The sequence below is a fragment of the Chiloscyllium plagiosum genome, chromosome 19, assembly GCF_004010195.1.
Source record: "Chiloscyllium plagiosum isolate BGI_BamShark_2017 chromosome 19, ASM401019v2, whole genome shotgun sequence".
Taxonomy (NCBI): Eukaryota; Metazoa; Chordata; class Chondrichthyes; order Orectolobiformes; family Hemiscylliidae; genus Chiloscyllium; species Chiloscyllium plagiosum.
This window is the reverse complement of record NC_057728.1, coordinates 63,240,620-63,261,189: the sequence shown is the minus strand read 5'-3', so window position 1 is coordinate 63,261,189 and position 20,570 is coordinate 63,240,620. Positions and strand designations below refer to the sequence as shown.

General features: G+C 45.8%; 1 protein-coding gene across 3 annotated transcripts in view; it reads left to right on the top strand.

The window, feature by feature from the left end:
• The window catches only part of nr1h4 (nuclear receptor subfamily 1, group H, member 4), a 117,441-nt gene that overhangs the window by 24,328 nt on the left and 72,543 nt on the right, over positions 1–20,570 (top strand). For all 3 annotated transcript variants that reach the window (XM_043708719.1, XM_043708720.1, XM_043708721.1), the window contains one exon: positions 3,161–3,523. In XM_043708719.1, the coding sequence (XP_043564654.1) occupies positions 3,161–3,523 (363 nt within the window). The remainder of the gene's footprint in view (positions 1–3,160; positions 3,524–20,570) is intronic.

The window sequence follows — 20,570 nt, the reverse complement described above, 5'->3', positions numbered from 1 at the left end:
AAGCTGGGTGGCAGGGTGAAATGTGAAGAGGATGTTAGGAGAATACAGGGTGACCTGGACAGGCTAGGTGAGTGGTCAGATGCATGGCAGATGCAGTTTAATCTGGATAAATGTATGGTTATCCACTTTGGTGGCAAGAACAGGAAGGCAGATTACTACCTAAATGGAGCCAAGTTAGGTAAAGGGGCAGTACAGCAAGATCTAGGTGTTCTTGTACACCAGTCAATGGAAGCAAGCATGCAGGTACAGCAGGAAGTAAAGAAAGCTAATAGCATACTGGCCTTCATAACAAGAGGAATTGAGTATAGAAGCAAAGAGGTCCTTCTGCAGCTGTACAGGGCCCTGGTGAGACCGTACCTGGAATATTGTGCGCAGTTTTGGTCTCCAAATTTGAGAAAAGACATTCTGGCTATTGAGGGAGTGCAGCGTAGGTTCACGAGGTCAATTCCCGGAATGATGGGACTATATTACACTGAAAGATTGGAGCGACTGGGCTTGTATATGCTTGAGTTTAGAAGGGGATCTGATTGAGACGTATAAGATTATGAAAGGATTGGACACTCTGGAGGCAGGAAGCATGTTTCCGCTGATGAGTGAGTCCCGAACTAGAGGACACAGTTTAAAAATAAGGGGGGTGTATGGAATGCTCTGCCCCAGAAGGCTGTGGAAGCCAAGTTTCTGGGTACTTTCAAGAAAGAGTTGGATAGAGCTATTAAGGAGAGTGGAATCGGGTTATGGGGATAAGGCAGGAACAGGATACTAATTGAGGATGATCAGCCATGATTATAATGAATGGTGGTGCTGGCTCGAAGGGCAGAATGGCCTACTCCTGCATCTATTGTCTATTGTCTGTTGAAACTCAAGTGAATAAAAACCTAACCTGCTTAGTCGTTCTTGATAAGTCATGTTCCTTCAGCCCTGGATTCTGCCTCGTGAATCTCTTAGGAACTTTCCTTTCTTAAATGTGGGGGCTGTGCCCTTTAAGAGAGGTGTGTTTTGCGCTGGTTCTCCTGCAGAGAGGGATTGCCACTGTGCTATTGGAATGGCAGCTTCCAACAGGCAGCTGGTAAACAGCTTTTGAGTTCTCCCTCAGTGTTTATTTTTAAAAATCAGACAAAAGGATCATGAGTAGGTGGGGTCAACACTCACACAGACCCAGGAAGGTTTTTAGTTTTGCTTTCAGTTCATTGGAGGATTTGTTACTCGTATCCCCCTACACATTAACAGCACAGAGGTGGAACAAGTGGAGAGTGTCAAGTTCCTGGGAGTGGTCATCCACAACAAGCTTTCTTGGACTCTTCATGTGGATGCACTGGTTACAAAGGCCCAACGACATCTCTTCTTCCTCAGGCAGCTGAGGAAGTTTGGCATGGCGGCGAAGACCCCTGCCAACTTTTATAGGTGCACCATCGAGAGCATTCTGTCTGGATGTATCACTACCTGGTATGGCAACTGTACCATTCAAGGTCGGAGTCGGTTACAGAGAGTGGTGAACTCAGCCCAGACAATCACAAAGGCCAACCTCCCATCTATAGAATCCATCTACCAGGCCCGTGTCATGGAAAGGCCGCCAGCATTCTTAAGGTTCCATCCCACCCTGGCAATGTTTTTCTACAACCTCTACCATCGGGGAGAAGGTACAAAAGTCTGAACACACGCACCAGCCAGTTTTGAAACAGTTTCTACCTGACTGGTGTTAAAATGCTGAATGGACTCACAAAATCTTAACACTCACCTGCACCTGTGTTTTTGTTTTTGCCGCTGTTTACCTATTATTTACTATCTATGCTACTTAACTCTGTGATCTGCCTGTATTGCTCGCAAGACAAAGCTTTTCACTGTGCCTCGGTACGTATGACAATAAATTCCAATTCAATTCAATGTGGTTGGCTCCTGGAGGTGAAAGCTTGAGTCCTCTGCTGTTAGAGTGAAGTTTTAGACGGTGAGGCTTTCTTTTCAAAATCAAAAGGGGCAGATTGTTTCTTTCTTATCGGCTGGAGAGAGACAGCACGTGAGAACTGGAATTGTTTAACTGAATTGCATTTTTGCCAAGCAGTGTCTTTGTGGGATGTTGCTGATATTGGAACAGTTGATGATTAGTGATTAAATAATACATTCTCTTTTTATGCATTTCAATAGAACTAAAGTAGTGCTAATCCTTTCCTTTTGTTTTATAATTGTGTTTAAGAATAAAGCCTAATGGTGGACCAACCAAATCACATCTGGAACACAACACTTTACACTCACCTTCAAATACATATAAAAGTTCGGGTCGAGGTTATATCTTGAGAATTCCTTTGGTGGGGCGGGGGACGGGGAGTAGGGGGGTGGGGGGGATCTGGTCCATAATAGTATACAGTGCACCAGGTATGGCCTCACTAACACACAATTGCAACAAGGCTATTCTGTTTTCAACCTCAAAACCCCTCGCAGTAAAGGCCAGTATTTTGGTTGCCATACCTTGGGAAGGATGTTAATGTCTTGAAGAAGGTGCAGAGACGATCCACTAAGATGGCGCAATGGATGTAGGCCTTGAGGTTTGGAAAGAGACATTGGGATTCTCCTTGGAGGAGGGAAGGTTAAGGGAAGATTAAATAGACAATAGAATGAAGTGATTAAATGACTTATTCAGGAGTTACTGCTTTCACCGGCATTAGCCATGCTAAATTGCCCATCGTGTTCAGGGATGGGTAGGCTAGGTCCATTAGTCAATGGTAAATGTAGAGTAATAGGGTAGTGGAATGGGTCTGGGTGGGATACTCTTCAGTGGGTCGGTGTAGGCTTGTTGGGCCAAATGGCCTGTTTCCACACTGTAGGGATTCTATGATTCAGTGAAACCACTTGGTTTAGAGATAATTGGCAAAAGAAAATCCACAGCATAAATAAGGAGTTCCTTCTTTACAGATTGAGAAATGCACAGTCTGAAATGAAGCTAAAAACAAACTCAAGAAGTAACTTTAAAGGAGAAATTGGATAAATATATGAAAAGGGAAAATTTGCAGTGCTGTGGTGAGAGAGAGAGGGAGAGATGCGGTTCATTGTTCTTTCTAAGGGCTATCACTAACACAATGGGCCGAATGACCATTTTCTGTGACCGCTTTTGCTTGCATTCTAACTGACTGCATTTCTTTCTCTTTCTCACTAATGTTTTAAAATTAAGATGTGATGGCAGACCAACCCAGTCTATCTCTGCAAGTTCCAGATGCATCTGCCTACGCTCAATATTCAAGCACATCTCTACCATCGATGCAGCTGTGCTCCATTGCCAATCCTTATTACCCCAGCAACAACTACTACACCCAGTACTCTGACGCCTGGTACTCCTCAGCCATGTACGATGCTAAGAAACTTTCCTGTGACACCATTTTTCATGAAGACATGGATGAGTGTGACATCACGGTTACCAAGAAATCCAGGCTGGGCTCTCTGTCTGGGAAGCTGAAAGGTGATGAGCTGTGTGTTGTGTGTGGTGACAAGGCTTCGGGATATCATTACAATGCACTCACCTGTGAGGGCTGCAAAGGTAAGGACAGTTTTTTATTGTGTACATTTTCAGTCCAAATATTAATAAAATGTGTTCTTCCAAACTGCAGAAAACCAGCTCAATCCATCCAACTATTCCCCAGAAATTCTCGTGAATTCAGAAGATTAAGGGATGATCTGACCAAAGTAAGACCTTAAGACATAGGAGCAGAAATTAGGCCATTCAGCCCATTGAGTCTGCTCCGCCATTCAATCCTGGCTGATATGATTCTCAATGCCGTTCTCCCGCATTCTCCCAGTAACCTTTGATCCCTTGATACTTGAACCTATCTATCTCTGTCTTAAGTATACTCAGTAACCCAGCCTCCACAGCCTTCCGTGGCAATGCATTCCATAGATTCCCCACTCTCTGGCTGAAGAAGTTTCTCCTTATCTCCATTCTAAAGGGTCATCCCTTTACTCTAAGGCTGTGCCCTCAGGTCCTAGTCTCTCCTACCAATGGAAACATCTTCCCAACGTTCATTCTGTCCAGGCCGTTCAGTATTCTGTAAGTTTCAATTAGATCCCCCCCCTCACTCTTCTAAGCTCCATCAACTATAGATCCAGAGTCCTCAACCGTTCCTCATATGTTAAGCTTCTCATTCCTGAGACCATTCTCGTGAATCTCCTCTGAACATGCTCCAGGGCCAGTACATTCTTCCTGACATGGGGCCCAAAACTGCACACAATATTCCAAATGTGGTCTGACCAGAGCCTTATAGAACCTCAGAAGTACATTCCTGCTTTTATATTTAAGTCCTCTCAAAATAAATGTCATCATTGCATTTGCCTTCCTCACTGACTCAACCTGCAAGTTTACCTTGAGAGAATCCTGGACTAGAACTCCCAAGTCTCTTTGCACTTCAGCCTTCTGAATTTTTTCCCCATTTCGAAAATACTCCATGCCTCTATTCTTCCGACCAAAGTGCATGACCTCACACTTTCCCACATTGTACTCCATCTGCCACTTCTTTGCCCATTCTCCTAACCTGCCCAAATCCTTCTGCAGCCTCCCCACCTCCTCAATGCTACCTGTCCCTCTACCTATCTTTGTATCATCTGCAAACTTAGCCAGAATGCCCTCAGTTCCTTCAGCAAGATCGTTAATGTATAAAGTGAAAAGTTGTGGTCCCAACACTGAGTCTTGTGGAACACCATTTGTCACTGGCTGCCATCCTGAGAAGGACCCTTTTATCCCCACTCTCTGCTTTCTGCCAGACAGCCAAGCTTCTATCCATGCTGGCACCTTGCCTCTAACACCGTGGGCCCTTATCTTACTCAGTAGTCTCCTTTGTGGCACCTTGTCAAAGGCCTTCTGAAAGTCCAGGTAGACAACATCCATTGGCTCCCTTTGGTCTAACCTGCTTGCTACTTCCTCAAAGAATTCTAGCAGATTTGTCAGGCATGACCTCCCCTTGATGAAACCATGCTGACTTTGCCCTGTTTTACCATATACTGCTAAGTGTTCAGAAATCTCATCCTTCACAATGGATTCCAGGATCTTACCCATGACCGAGGTTAGGCTAATTGGTCTATAATTTTCTTCCTTTGCCTTGCTCCATTTTTAAACAGGGGTGTCATGTTAGCGATTTTCCAGCCCTCTGGGACCCTCCCTGATTCTAGCGATTCCTGAAAGATCACCACTAACACCTCCACTATCTCTTCAGCTATCGCCCTTAGAACTCTGGAGTGTAGTCCATCTGATCCATGTGATTTACACACCTTCAAGACATTCAATGTTTCAAGATATTAACAGGAAAAGACAGGGTCGATAAAGATAAACTATTTCCACTGGTTGGGGATTCTGGAACTAGGGGCATAGGGCCAGAGCGTTCAGGAGAGATGTTAGAGAACACTTCTGCATGCAAAGGATGGGAGAGGTTTGGAACTCTCTTCCACAAATGGCAGTAGATGCTGGATCAGTTGTTAATTTTAAATCTGAGGTATATAAAATTTTGTTCAGCTAAAGTATTAAGGGCAGGTATAGTAGCCTGGCCACAGATCAGCCATCATCTCAATGAATGGTGGAGCAGGCTTGAGGGGCTGAATGGCCTACACCTGTTCTAATATACTATGTTCCTAAGAAAATGTACCCCTTCTAGGTATTAGTCTAGTGAACCTTCTCTGATCTGTTTCCAACACCTTTATATTTTTCCTTAAACAAAGAGATCACACAATTTACATGTTTGAATAGGCCATTCAGCCCCTCAAGTCTGCTCTGCCATCCAATAAGATCATAGCTGATTCCCGCCCCAGTGATAACCTATCACCCCCTTGTTTTTCAAGAATCTAACCATCTCTATCATAAAATATTCAAAGATTCTCCATCCACCAATTTTGAGAAAGAAAGTTTCCAAAAATTCACTGGTAGAAAAACTTCTCCTCATCTCTGTCATAAGCAGCCACCCTTTATTTTCAAGCTGTGACATCTATTCTCCAACAAGATGAAGCATGTTCTCCATCTTTGCCCTTTCACGACCCCTCAGGATCTTATTTTTTAATCAAGACATTTCTTACTCTACTGAACTCTGGTGGATGCAAGTCTGTCCAACCTTTCCACATAAAATAACCTGTTTCCAGGTATTTGCCCAGTGAACCTTCCCTGAGCTTTTCCAACATATTCATATCCTTCCCTATATAAGGAGGTCAGTGCTGTAAGCAATGCTCCAGATATCTTCTGAGCAATGTCCTAGGTAACTGATACATAACTTTCCTCTTTTCGCATTCACATCTCCTCAAAATAAACAATATGATTCTATTAGTTTTTCTAATTATTTGCTATACCTGAACATTACCTTTTGTGATACATGCACTAGGACGCCCAGGTCCCGCTGCATCTCAGAGCTCTGCCATCTCTTGCTATTTAGATGATATTAATTTCTTTCATTCTTCCTGGCAAAATATTAATTTCACATTCATGTTTAAATGATGTTGGATTGTGGGGAACAAGAAAGAGCAAAGTTTAGAGCTTTCAGTGATAATTTTTCAAATTATTATTTTCAAAATAATTTTTCTAAATACCCAAAGAACAAAAATTGACAAAAGGGTCAGGAAGACTTGCCTAGCACCTTGTAACAGACACTGTGTTTCGTTGATTCTTTGGATACTGTTATTGTGGACTAGACCAGTACTTATTGCCCATCCCAGAAGGCAGTTACAAGCCAACCATATTGGTATGGGATTGGATTTCCAATTATTTCATGGTAATCATCAGACTCTTAATTTCAGATTTTTTGTTGAATTCAAATTCCCCAATCTGCTGTGGTGGGATTCGAACCTGGGGCTTTGTATTGACAGTCCAGTGATGATATCACTAGATGATTGCCTACCCTTGAATCACCTCCCATTACATTATATAATTGAATGTTTCTATATAATGAATGTTTAACGTTGAATCACAGACAGGTCAAAACACAGGTAGGCTTTTGGTACCACCACTGTGTGTTGGTATTTATCCTCAATGCTAGATGTTTCCACATCCATCAAAGTTTTACCTGCAAATCCACTAATATCATTTATTGTATCCGTTGCTCCCGATGCGGTCTCCTCTACATTGGGGAGACTGGGCGCCTCCTAGCAGAGCGCTTTAGGGAACATCTCCGAGACACCCGCACCAATCAACCAAACTGCCCCGTGGCTCAACATTTCAACTCCCCCTCCCACTCTGCTGAGGATATGGAGGTGCTGGGCCTCCTTCACCGCCGCTCCCTCACCACCAGATGCCTGGAGGAAGAACGCCTCATCTTCCGCCTTGGAACACTTCAACCCCAGGGCATCAATGTGGATTTCAGCAGTTTCCTCATTTCCCCTTCCCCCACCTCATCCTAGCTTCTAACCTCCAGCAACTCGATCCCCTGACCTGTCCGGACTTGTCCGACCTGCCCAGCTCGTTTTCCACCTATCCACTCCACCCTCTCTCCCTGACCTATCACCTTCATCTCCTTCCCCCCTGACCTATTGTACTCTATGCTACTCTATCCCCACCCCCACCCTCCTCTAGCTTATCTCTCCACACTTCAGGCTCTCTGCCTTTATTCCTGATGAAGGGCTTTTGCCCGAAACGTCGATTTTGCCTGTCCTCGGATGCTGCCTGAATTGCTGTGCTCTTCCAGCACCACTGATCCAGTAGCTGTATTCTAACTCTGCCCTCTTCAAGGAACAGGAGGAGAACAATTTAGCATCTCAAAGTGATTGCATCATTGAATTAGATCATAGCTCACCCATATCACAACTCCAAAATAAACCAAAGAGCTGCAGATTCTGAAGATCTGACACAAAAACAGAAATTACTGAAGAAACTCAGCAAGTCTGAGACATCTGGGATTCTGAAGAAGAGTCACGAGACTTGAAACGTTGAGTTTTCTTTCTTTCTGCACAGATGCATCCAGACCTGCTGAGTTTCTCTAGCAATTTCCATCTTGTGTGTTGAATATAGGAGATGGGAACTCATGTTGTGGCTGTACAGGACATTGGTTAAGCCACTATTGGAACACTGCATGCAATGCTGGTCTCCCTGCTATAGGAAAGATGTTGTTAAACTTGAAAGGGTTCAGAAAAGATTTACAAGGACAATGTCAGTGTTTGGTGAGTGTGAGCTACAGGGAGAGGCTGAATAGGCTCAGGCTATTTTACCTGGAGTGTCAGAGGCAGAGGGGGGACCTTATAGAGGTTTATAAAATCATTAGGGGCACAAATAGGATAAATAAACAGGGTCTTTTCTCCAGGATAAGGGAGTCCAAAACTAGAGGACATAGGTTTATGGTGAGAGAGAAAAGATTTAATAGGGACTTAAGGAGCAACTTTTTCACACAGAGGGTGGTACGTATATGGAATGAGCTGCCAGAGGGAGTGGTGGAGGCTGGTACAATTACAACATTTAAAGGGCATCTGGTTGGGTATATGAATAGGAAAGGTTTAGAGGAATATAGGCCAAGTGCTGGCAAATGGGACTATATTTAGGATACCTAGTGAGCATGGAAGCGTAGGACTGAAGGGTCTGTTTCTCTCCTGTATATCTCTATGACTCTGACTCTATTTTGTTGACAATCTAACTCCATTTTCTTTCTTGGTTCCATAATTTTTAATAGCCTGTCTGACAAAGATTATCAATCAGGGTTTTAAATTTGCTATTGACCTGCAGTCTCCAGAATTTTTACAAAGGACTTCACACCATATTTCCAATACCCTTTGTGTCAGTAAGTGTTTACTGATCCCCATGGTCTCACTGTAAGGTTAAGGTGATGGCCCCTCATTCTGGATGTCCTGATAAAAGTAAATTTTTTCTGTGCACCTGCTCAAAACTTTGAACTTCTCTAACATTTCTATTTAATGTTCTACACTCATGGGAATACGAATAAGTATCCATTACTTCTTTCTTCTTTTGTTAATGTAGCCCCATTCAGGATGACCCTAAATGTGATGATGCTATGGCTTTATGAGGTGTGCTTTGACCTGGTTTCTTTAAGAGAGAGATGGAGAGGACAGGTCTCGCGACTGGGAGAAAGTGAGGACTGCAGATACTGGAAATCAGTCGAAAAGTGTGGTGCTGGAAAAGCACAGCAGGTCAGGCAGCATCCGAGGGGCGGAACAGTTGCTGTTTTGGGCATAAGCCCTTCATCAGGAATAGAGATTGGTAGTGAGCAGTCTAGGAGAAGATAAACAACTTGTGAAGCCTTGGGTTTTTTTCAAAGTTGGAACAATAGAAGCAGCCTGAATGGGTGGGATCTAACTCTTACAGATAAGGATTTGTAGTTCGCTTTCAGCAATGGCTGTTGTGAGTTTGAAGAAGTGACAGTTACATTTCCCTCTCTCGATTACAGCCACAAGCTGGGGGTTCTCTTCCTGGGCTGCTGGATTCCATGTGAGACAAAATCTAATTCATGAATTTGACTTTTTGTCACAGCATGTGTTTATGAGATGTTACTATATTGGAACAGTTAAGTTGTAATAGTTACTGAATCTATTATTCTGTTAAGTTTTCTGTGGAGTTTTAAGTTAACTGTGGAGTTAAGTTATTCTACATTCTTCTTTCTTTTGTTGTATTTTAACAATAATGTTTGAATAAATTGTGTTTTGTTTAACATCGAGTAATTTGACCAATCAAATTGCATCTGGAATATTCCATTTCACATTTCCCTTTAAAATAAGAAAAACTAAGAGTCTAGGCTACCATCTTAACATATTTTGAGGGGGTCTAGTTAGATCCCACCCATTCAGGCTGCCTCTATTGTTCCAACTTTGAAAAAACCCAAGGCCTCACATGTTGTCTTTCTTCTCCTAGCATAAAGCATTTTATGAAGAGCAAGCACTTTTCGATTTGGAGTCATTGTTGTGATGTAGGAGACATGACAACCAATTTTCACCCAGCAAGCTTCCAGAAGCAACAATGTGATTAGGATCCAGGAACATCCAATTTTTTAAAAATGTCATTTGTGTATGATTCCAAAGTGCAGGTCCAGAAATATAAGATAATCACTCGTTCATCCAGCAGGGAGCACAGGAGGTAGTTCTTTAGTGTTAATGTGAAACTAGCTGGAAATGTGTTGCTGGAAAAGTGTAGCAGGTCAGGCAACATCCTGACCTGCTGCGCTTTTCCAGCAACACATTTCCAGCTCTGATCTCCAGCATCTGCAGACCTCACTTTCTCCTTAATGTGAAACTAGCTGCTGGAGGAAAAGTTGGAGGTGAACATTATTTATTGAAGATTAGATTAGATACTAGATAATCACACAAAAGAGAATGGAACAGAAGGCAAGATTTGGGGAAGATTAATTACTGGGTCCTATGTTGGAATAAAAATATCAACATAGACCTGTTGAGGTCAATGGCTTTGTCTGTGCTGGAACTCTATAAAAATAAAACTCAGTGAAACTTCATGAGGGACCGGTGTTCCCTCATGTGAATTTAAGTTGATGGGAAGTTATCTATTTTACTTGTCAACGACTTGCATTACAATGTAACAGGATTATCTCTTTATTGGGGCAAAAATGAGAGCGTGATGCAGTATTAATTAATGAAAAGTAATTTGCTTTTGATCAATGGCATCATTAATCATGCCTCATATAAACCATTAGGAGGAGGCACATAATCGCAGAATTAGATAAGGAACAGAATCTTTGTGATGAGGTGAGATATTTTTTCACATAAATTGAAACATTTCCATGCAAATGCTTAATGCACCTTTTATAACACAAAAAAACTGCAGATGCTACAGATCTGAAACAAGCAGAATCAGAAACTGCTGGCAAACTTGGGCGTTCTGGCAGCAACATTTCAAGTCCAGTCCTACAGAGTTTTCCAGAATCCAGTCTGATGAAGGGTCACTGGGTTTGAAATATTAACTCTGTTTCTCTCTCCATAGATGCTGTCAGACCTGCTGAGTCTCTCCAGTGATTTCTGTTTTTGGTTGCAATTAACCTTTGTTTAATTTGGTCCATGATCTCACTCCCCCTTCGATATCTCTGTAAGCACCTCCAGCACTGTCTTCTGACATCTCCACCCTCCTCCACTCTGGCCTCTTGTGTATCACTGACTTCCTTTGCCACTCATGTGCTCTCTCCTTCTCGCGTACACACACGCTGCCCCTCTTGCACACACACACACACTCTTTATCTCTTGTGCATGCACACACTATATCTCTCTCTCTGTTAGTAACCATATCTTCAACCATTCAGTCTGTAAGCTCTGGGCTCTCCTCCCTGAACACCTTAATCTATGTCTCTCTTCTTTTGCTCCTTAAAAAACTATGCAAAGACTTCAATTTAGTCATTTCACCCACAGTCATGTTCTTTGGCTCAGTGTCAATTTCTATTTGTTAATGCTCCCATGAAACTCCTTGGGATGTAATATTACACGAAGGGCACTATTTAAATGCAAATTGTAGCAAACATGGCTGGAGTTGTTAACTCTAACTTACAACTGCTAGCTGCTTTATAACAACTTGCTTCAATTCTCAAACACGCAAGACAAATTCCTGTGAGGTTTGGAAGGTGACATGGACTGATTTATGGAATGATTCTATGATTCCATGAGACTTGGTACAGGAGGAGGCTATTTGACCTATCATGACCAGGTGGCTGCGAGAGCATAGAACGTAGAACAGCACGGCACAGGAATGGGCCCTGCGGCCCACAATGTTGTGCCGAGCATGACAACAAACTGAACTAATCCGTTCTGCCAATGGTCCATATCCCTCCATTCCTTGCCTATTCATGCGTTTATCTGAAAGCCCCTTAAATGCCCCTATCACATCTGCCTCCAACACCACCCCTGGCAGTACGTTCCAGACTCCTGCACTCTCTGGATGAAACACCTGCCCCTTCCCCTTAGTCCCCTAGTATTAGACATTGAAAATCTGGGAATAGGATTCTGACCCTCAACCCTATCTATGCATCTCATGATCTTACAGACTTCTATCAAGTCTCTCCTCAGTCTCCACCACTCCAGACTTGTTGCTTGAAAAATTCAAAAGCAATCCCTACGTCGTGCTCTCTCTCCCTTCAAAAGCTTCTTCATTCTTCCCACAAGTTGCAGTGGGCTCATCCTCAGCTGCTGACTCTGACAAACGTGTTCCACTGAGTCCAGCCAATGTGATGGCTGTGCTGGCCCCTGCGCCAATGGATTCCTTCCTTCGGGGAGCCAGAACACAGGCTAAAGACTCTGCTTCATGGGGAGGCACCATTATCATACCCAACACTGCCCACCCACCACCACTCCACCATCTCCCCACTCTCCCATCCAACTCCTGAATCAACAGGCTGTGATCTGTTCTGAAGTGAAGCCAAGTTGATTCCAGTTCATTTTAACCATTGAAGACAAGATGTTATCTCCATCAACCAAAGAGAGATTCGTAGCCGTGGGGCTTCTGTTTGTGACAATAGATTTATTGGTGACTAGTTGCCAAAGTATTCTCTCATGTTTGAAGTTGAAGGGCTTTTAATATCCATGGACAGATGTTGAAATGGATATTTGTTGCTGATGGCAGATAGAAACAGAGAAACATAGAGGATAGGAGCAGGATTAGGCCATTCAGCCCTTCGAGCCTGGTCCACCATTCAGCATGATCATGGCTGATCATGCAACTCAGTTCCCTCTTCCAGCTTTCGCCCCCATGCCCTCTGATCCCTTTAACCCTAAGAACAATATATAACTCCCTCTTGATAACATTCACTCTCTGGGCGGAGACATTTCTCCTCACTAGTGAAGATTGAGGACAATGTTTCATCCTCACTAACACTCAACACTGGACCCCCCCCCAGGGATGTGTACTCAGCCCCCTACTGTACTCACTCACAGTCACCCATGACTGTGTCGCCAAATACCAGACTAATACCATTTACAAGTTCACTGATGACACCACCATAGTCGGTTGAATCTCAGATGGCGACAAAACAGATGGGAGGTGGAAGACCTGGAAAAATGGTGCACTGAGAACAACCTAGCTCTCAATGCTGGCAAAACCAAGGAACTCATTATTGACTTCCGGCGGGATGTTACTCATGTCCCCTCTACACATTAACAGCATAGAGGTGGAATGAGTGGAGAGTGTCAAACTCCTGGGAGTGGTCATCCACAACAAGCTTTCTTGGACTCTTCATGTGGGTGCACTGGTTACAAAGGCCCAACAACATCTCTTCATCCTCAGGCAGCTGAGGAAATTTGGCATGACAGCGAATACCCTCTCCAACTTTTATAGGTGCACCATCGAGAGGATTCTGTTTGGATGTATCACTACCTAGTATGGCAACTGTACCACTCAAGATCAGAGAGGGTTACAGAGAGTGGTGAACTCGGCCCGGACAATCACAAAGACCAACATCCCATCTATAGAATCTATCTACCAGGCCCGCTGTCAAGGAAAGGCCGCTAGCATTCTCAAAGATCCATCCCATCCGACAACCTCTACCATTGGGGAAAAGGTATAGAAGCCTGAACACACGCACCAGCTGGTTTTGAAACAGTTTCTACCCTATTGTTGTAAGAATACTGAATGGACTCACAAACTCATAAAATTTGCCTGTACCAGTGTTTTTGTTTTTGCCGCTGTTTACCTATTATTTACTATCTATGCTACTTAACTCTGTGATCTGCCTGTATTGCTCGCAAGACTAAGCTTTTCAGTTTGCCTCGGTACACGTGACAATAAATTCAATTCAATTCATCTCATATCCACAAACTGTGACTCCTGCTTCTAGACTCCTCAGTGATCAGGAACATCCTCCCTGTGTTGGCCCTGTCTGGTCCTAATAGAATGTTATAGGTTTTTATGGGAACCTCCCTCATTTTTCTATACCCTATAGTCCTACCTGATCCAATCTCCCTTCACACATCAGTCCTACCATCCCAGGAATCAATCTGGTAATCCATTATAGCAATCCCTCTAACGCCAGACCATCCTTCCTCAGATAAGGAGACTGAAACTACACAGTATCCCAGCTGTGGTCTCACCACGGCCCCATATTCTTACAGCAAGACATCCCTGCTCCTGTACTCAAATTCTCTCGCTATGAGGACCAACATCCCATTTGTCTTCTTAACCTACCTGCTGCCCTGACAGAGCTATTTCCAGTGACTGGCATAATGGGTGTGGTTGGACAGGTAGCTGCAATGGGTGTGGTTGGACAGGTAGCTGTAATGGGGTGTGGTTGGACAGGTAGCTGTAATGGATATGGTTGGACAGGTAGCTGTAATGGATTGGTTGGCAGGTAGCTGTAATGGGTGTGGCTGGACAGGTAGCTGTAATGGGTGTGGCTGGACAGGTAGCTGTAATGGATTGGTTGGCAGGTAGCTGTAATGGGTGTGGTTGGACCGGTAGCTGCAATGGCTGTGGTTGGACAGGTAGCTGTAATGGGTGCAGTTGGATAGGTAGCTGCAATGGGTGCGAGTTGGACAGGTAGCTGTAATGGATATGGTTGGACAGGTAGCTGTAATGGGTGTGGGTTGGACAGGTAGCTGTAATGGAAGTGGTTGCACAGGTATCTGCAATGGGTGTGGTTGGACAAGTAACTGATGGGTGTGGTTGTGCAGGTAGCTGTAATGTGTGTGGTTGGACAGGTAGCTGTAATGGCTGTGATTGGACAGGTAGCTGTAGTGAGTGTGGTTAGACAGGAAGCTGTAATGGCTGTGGTTGGATAGGCAGCTGTAATGGGTGCGAGTTGGACAGGTAGCTGTAATGGATATGGTTGGACAGGTAGCTGTAATGGGTGTGGGTTGGACAGGTAGCTTTAATGGGTATGGTTGGACAGACAGCTGTAATGGATGTGGTTGGACAGGTAGCTGTAATGGGTGCGGGTTGGACAGGTAGCTGTAATGGATGTGGTTGGACAGGTAGCTGTCATGGGTGTGGCTGGATAGATAGCTGTAATGGGGTGTGGTTGGACAGGTAGCTGTAATGGGTGTGGCTGGACAGGTAGCTGTAATGCATGTGGTTGGACAGGTAGCTGTAATGGGTGTGGTTGGACAGGTAGCTTTAATGGGTGCGGTTGGACAGGTAGCTGTAATGGGTGCGGTTGGACAGGTAACTGTAATGGGTGCGGTTGGACAGGTAGCTGTAATGGGTGTGGTTGGACAGGTAGCTGTCATGGGTGTGTTTGGACAGGTAGCTGTTATGGGGTGCAGTTGGACAGGTAGCTGTAATGGGTGTGGCTGGACAGGTAGCTGCAATGCGGCGCTTGGACAAGTAGCTGTAATGGGTGCAGTTAGACAGGTAGCTGTAATGGATGTGGTTGGACAGGTAGCTGTAATGGGTGTGGTTGGACTGGTAGCTGTAATGGATGTGGTTGGACTGGTAGCTGTAATGGATGTGGTTGGACTGGTAGCTGTAAAGGGTGTGGGTTGGACAGGTAGCTGTAATGGATGCGGTTGGACAGGTAGTTGTAATGGGTGTGGTTGGACGGGTAGCTGTAATAGGTGTGGTTGGACAGGTAGCTATAATGAGTGTGGCTAGTCAGGTAACTGTAATGTTTGTGGTTGGACAGGTAGTTGTAATGATGTGGTTGGACAGGGAGCTGCAATGGCTGTGGCTGGACAGATAGCTGTAATGGGTGTGGTTAGGTAGGTAACTGTAATGGGTGTGGTTGGACAGATAGCTGTAATGGATGTGGTTGGGCAGGTAGCTGTATTGGGTGTGGCTAGGCAGATAGTTGCAATGGGTGTGGTTGGACAGGTATCTACAATGGGTGTGGTTGGACAGGTAGCTGCAATGGGTGCACTTGGACAGGTAGCTGTAATGGATATGGTTGGACAGGTAGCTGTAGTGGGTGTGTTGGACAGGTAGCTACAATGGATGTGGTTGGACAGGTAGCTGCAATGGGTGTGGTTGGACAGGTAGCTGCAATGGGTGTGGTTGGACAGGTAGCTGCAATGGGTGCACTTGGACAGGTAGCTGTAATGGATGTGGTGGAAAGGTAGTTGTACTGTGTGTGATTGGACAGGTAGTTGTGGTGACTCTGATTGGACAGGTATCTATAATGTGTGTGGTTGGACAGGTAGCTGTAATGGCTATGGTTGGACAGGTAACTGTAATGGCTGTGGTTGGACAGGTAGCTGTAATGGATGTGGTTGGACAGATAGCTATAATGGGTGCAGTTGGACAGGTAGCTGTAATGGATGTGGTTGGACTGGTAGCTGTAATGGGTTTGGCTGGACAGGTGGCTGTAATGGGTGTGGTTGGACAGGTAGCTGTAATGGGTGTGGCTGGACAGGTAGCTGTAATGGGTGTGGTTTGACAGGTAGCTCTAATGGATGTGGTTTGACAGGTAGCTGTAATGGGTGTGGTTGGACAGGTAGCTGTAATGGGTGCGGGTTGGACAGGTAGCTGTAATGGCTGTGGTTGGACAGGTAGCTGTAATGGGTGTGGCTGGACAGGTGGCTGTAATGCATGTGGTTGGACAAGTAGCTGTAATGCATGTGGTTGGACAGGTAGCTGTAATGGGTGTGGCTGGACAGGTAGCTGTAATGTGTGCGGGTTGGACGGGTAGCTGTAATGAGTGCAGATGGACAGGTAGCTGTAATGGGTGTGGTTGGACGGGTAGCTGTAATGGGTGCGGGTTGGACAGGTAGCTGTAATGCATGTGCTTGGACAGGTAGCTGTCATGGGTGTGGCTGGACAGGGAGCTGTAAGGAATGTGGTTGGACAGGTAGCTGTAATGGGTGTGGTTGGATAGGTAGCTGTAATGGGTGCGGGTTGGACAGGTAGCTGTAATGAGTGCAGTTGGACAGGTAGCTGTAATGGGTGTGGTTGGACAGGTAGCTGTAATGGGTGCAGGTTGGACAGGTAGCTGCAATGGGTGTGGTTGGACAGGTAGTTGTAATGGATGTGGTTGGATAGGTAGCTGTCATGTGTGTGATTGGACAGGTAGATGTGATGGCTGTGATTGGACAGGTAGCTGTAGTGGGTGTGGTTGGACAGGAAGCTGTAATGGGTGTGGTTGGACAGGTATCTGTAATGGGTGTGGTTGGGCAGACAGCTGTAATGGGTGCGGTTGGACAGGTAGCTGTAATGGGTGCAGTTCGACATGCAGCTGTAATGGGTGTGGGTTGGATAGGTAGCTGTAATGGATGTGGTTGGACAGGTAGCTGTAATGGGGTGTGGTTGTACAGGTAGCTGTAATGGGTGTGGCTGGACAGGTAGCTTTAATGGGTGTGGTTGGACAGGTAGCTGTAATGGGTGCGGGTTGGACAGACAGCTGTAATGGGTGTGGTTGGACAGGTAGTTGTAATTGGTGTGGTTGGACAGGTAGCTGAAATGGATGTGGTTGGACAGGTACCTGTAATGGCTGCGGTTGGACAGTTAGCTGTAATGGGTGTGGCTCGACAGGTAGCTGTAATGGGTGTGGTTGGACAGGTAGCTGTAATGGGTGTGGTTGGACAGGTATCTGTAATGTGTGTGGTTGGACATACAGCTGTAATGGGTGTGGTTGGACGGGTAGCTGTAATGGGTGCGGGTTGGACAGGGAGCTGTCATGGGTGTGGCTGGACAGGGAGCTGTAAGGAATGTGGTTGGACAGGTAGCTGTAATGGGTGTGGTTGGACAGCTAGCTGTAATGGGTGCGGTTGGACAGGTAGCTGTAATGGGTGTGGTTGGACAGGTAGCTGTAATGGCTGTGGTTGGACAGGTAGCTGTAATGGGTGCAGTTGGACAGGTAACTGTAATGGATGTGGTTGGACAGGTAGCTGTAATTGGTGTGGCTGGACAGGTGGCTGTAATGGGTGTGGTTGGACAGGTAGTTCTAATGGATGTGGTTGGACGGGTAGCTGTAATGGGTGTGGTTGGACGGGTAGTTGTAATGATGTGGTTGGACAAGGAGCTGCAATGGCTGTGGCTGGACAGGTAGCTGTAATCGATGTGGCTAGGCAGGTAACTGTAATGGGTGTGGTTGGACAGGTAGCTGTAATGGGTGTGGTTAGACAGGTAGCAGTAATGGATGTGGTTGGGCAGGTAGCTGTATTGGGTGTGGCTAGGCAGGTAGTTGCAATGGGTGTGGTTGGACAGGTAGCTGTAATGTGTGTGATTGGACAGGTAGCTGTGATTGGACAGGTAGCTGTAGTGGGTGTGGTTGGACAGGAAGCTGAAATGCAGCGATTGGACAGGTAGCTGTAATGGGTGTGGTTGGACAGATAGCTGTAATGGGTGTGGCTGGACAGGGAGCTGTAAGGAATGTGGTTGGACAGGTAGCTGTAATGGGTGTGGCTGGACAGGTAGCTGTAATGGGTGCGGGTTGGACAGGTAGCTGTAATGTGTGCAGTTGGACAGGTAGCTGTAATGGGTGTGGTTGGACGGGTAGCTGTAATGGGTGCGGGTTGGACAGGGAGCTGTAATGCATGCGGTTGGACAGGTAGCTGTCATGGGTGTGGCTGGACAGGGAGCTGTAAGGAATGTGGTTGGACAGGTAGCTGTAATGGGTGTGGTTGGACAGCTAGCTGTAATGGCTGCGGTTGGACAGGTAGCTGCAATGGCGGTGGTTGGACAGGTAGCTGTAATGGGTGCAGTTGGACAGGTAGCTGTAATGGATGTGGTTGGACTGGTAGCTGTAATGGATGTGGCTGGACAGGTGGCTGTAATGGGTGTGGTTGGACAGTTAGCTGTAATGGATGTGGTTGGACAGGTAGCTGTATTGGGTGTGGTTGGATGGGTAGTTGTAATGATGTGGTTGGACAGGGAGCTGCAATGGCTGTGGTTGGACAGGTAGCTGTAATGGGTGTGGCTAGGCAGGTAACTGTAATGGGGGTGGTTGGACAGGTAGCTGTAATGGGTGTTGTTAGACAGGTAGCAGTAATGGATGTGGTTGGGCAGGTAGCTGTATTGGGTGTGGCTCGGCAGGTAGTTGCAATGGATATGGTTGGACAGGTAGCTGTAATGGATGTGGATGGACAGGTAGCTGTAATGGGTGTGGGTGGACAGGCAGCTGTAATGGGTGTGGTTGGACAGGTATCTGTAATGTGTGTGGTTGGACATACAGCTGTAATGGGTGCGGTTGGACAGGTAGCTGTAATGGGTGCAGTTGGACATGTAGCTGTAATGGGTGCGGGTTGGATAGGTAGCTGTAATGGATGTGGTTGGACAGGTAGCTGTAATGGGGTGTGGTTGGACAGGTAGCTGTAATGAGTGTGGCTGGACAGGTAGCTTTAATGGGTGTGGCTAGACAGGGAGCTGTAATGGGGTGTGGTTGGACAGGTAGCTGTAATGGGTGTGGCTGGACAGTTAGCTGTAATGCAGCGATTGGACAGGTAGCTGTAATGGGTGCATTTGGACAGGTAGCTGTAAGCAATGTGGTTGGACAGGTAGCTGTAATGGGTGTGGTTGGACAGGTAACTGTAATGGATGTGGGTTGGACAGGTAGCTATAATCAGTGCAGTTGGACAGGTAGCTGTAATGGGTGAGGTTGGACAGGTAGCTGTAATGGGTGTGACTAGGCAGGTAACTGTAATGGGTGTAGTTGGTCAGGTAGCTGTAATGGGTGTGGTTAGACAGGTAACTGTAATGGATGTGGTCGGACAGGTAGCTGTAATTGGTTGTGGCTAGGCAGGTAACTGTAATGGGTGTGGTTGGACAGGTAGCTGTATTGGGTGTGGCTAGGCAGGTAGTTGAATGGGTGTGGTTGGACAGGTAGCTGCAATGGATATGGTTGGACAGGTAGCTGTAATGGATATGGTTGGACAGATAGCTGCAATGGATGTGGTTGGACAGGTAGCTGTAAAGGGTGTGGTTGGACAGGTAGCTGTAATGGGTGTGGTTGAACAGGTAGCTGTAATGGGTGTGGCTGGACAGGGAGCTGTAATGGGATGTGGTTGGACAGGTAGCTGTAATGGATGTGGCTGAACAGGTAGCTGTAATGGGTGCGGGTTGGACAGGTTGCTGTAATGAGTGCAGTTGGACAGGTAGCTGTAATGGCTGCGGTTGGACAGGTAGCTGCAATGGCTGTGGTTGGACAGGTAGCTGTAATGGGTGCAGTTGGACAGGTAGCTGTAATGGATGTGGTTGGACAGGTAGCTGCAATGGATGTGGTTGGACGGGTAGCTGTAATGGGTGTGGTTGGACAGGTAGCTGCAATGGGTGTAGTTGGACAAGTAACTGTGATGGGTGTGGTTGGACAGGTAGCTGCAATGTGTCTGGTTGGTTAGGTAGCTGTAATGGGTGTGGTTGGACAGGTAGTTGTAATGTGTGTGATTGGATAGGTAGCTGTAATGAGTGTGATTGGACAGGTAGCTGTGATGGGTGCGGGTTGGACAGGTAGCTGTAATGAGTGCAGTTGGACAGGTAGCTGTAATGTGTGTGACTGGACAGGTAGCTGCAATAGGTGCGGTTGGACAGGTAGCTGTAATGGGTGCAGTTGGACATAGAACATAGAACATAGAAGAATACAGCGCAGTACAGGCCCTTTGGCCCTCGATGTTGCGCCGATCCAAGCCCACCTAACCTATACTAACCCACTATCCTCCATATACCTATCCAATGCCCGCTTAAATGCCCATAAAGAGGGAGAGTCCACCACTGCTACTGGCAGGGCATTCCATGAACTTACGACTCACTGAGTGAAGAACCTACCCCT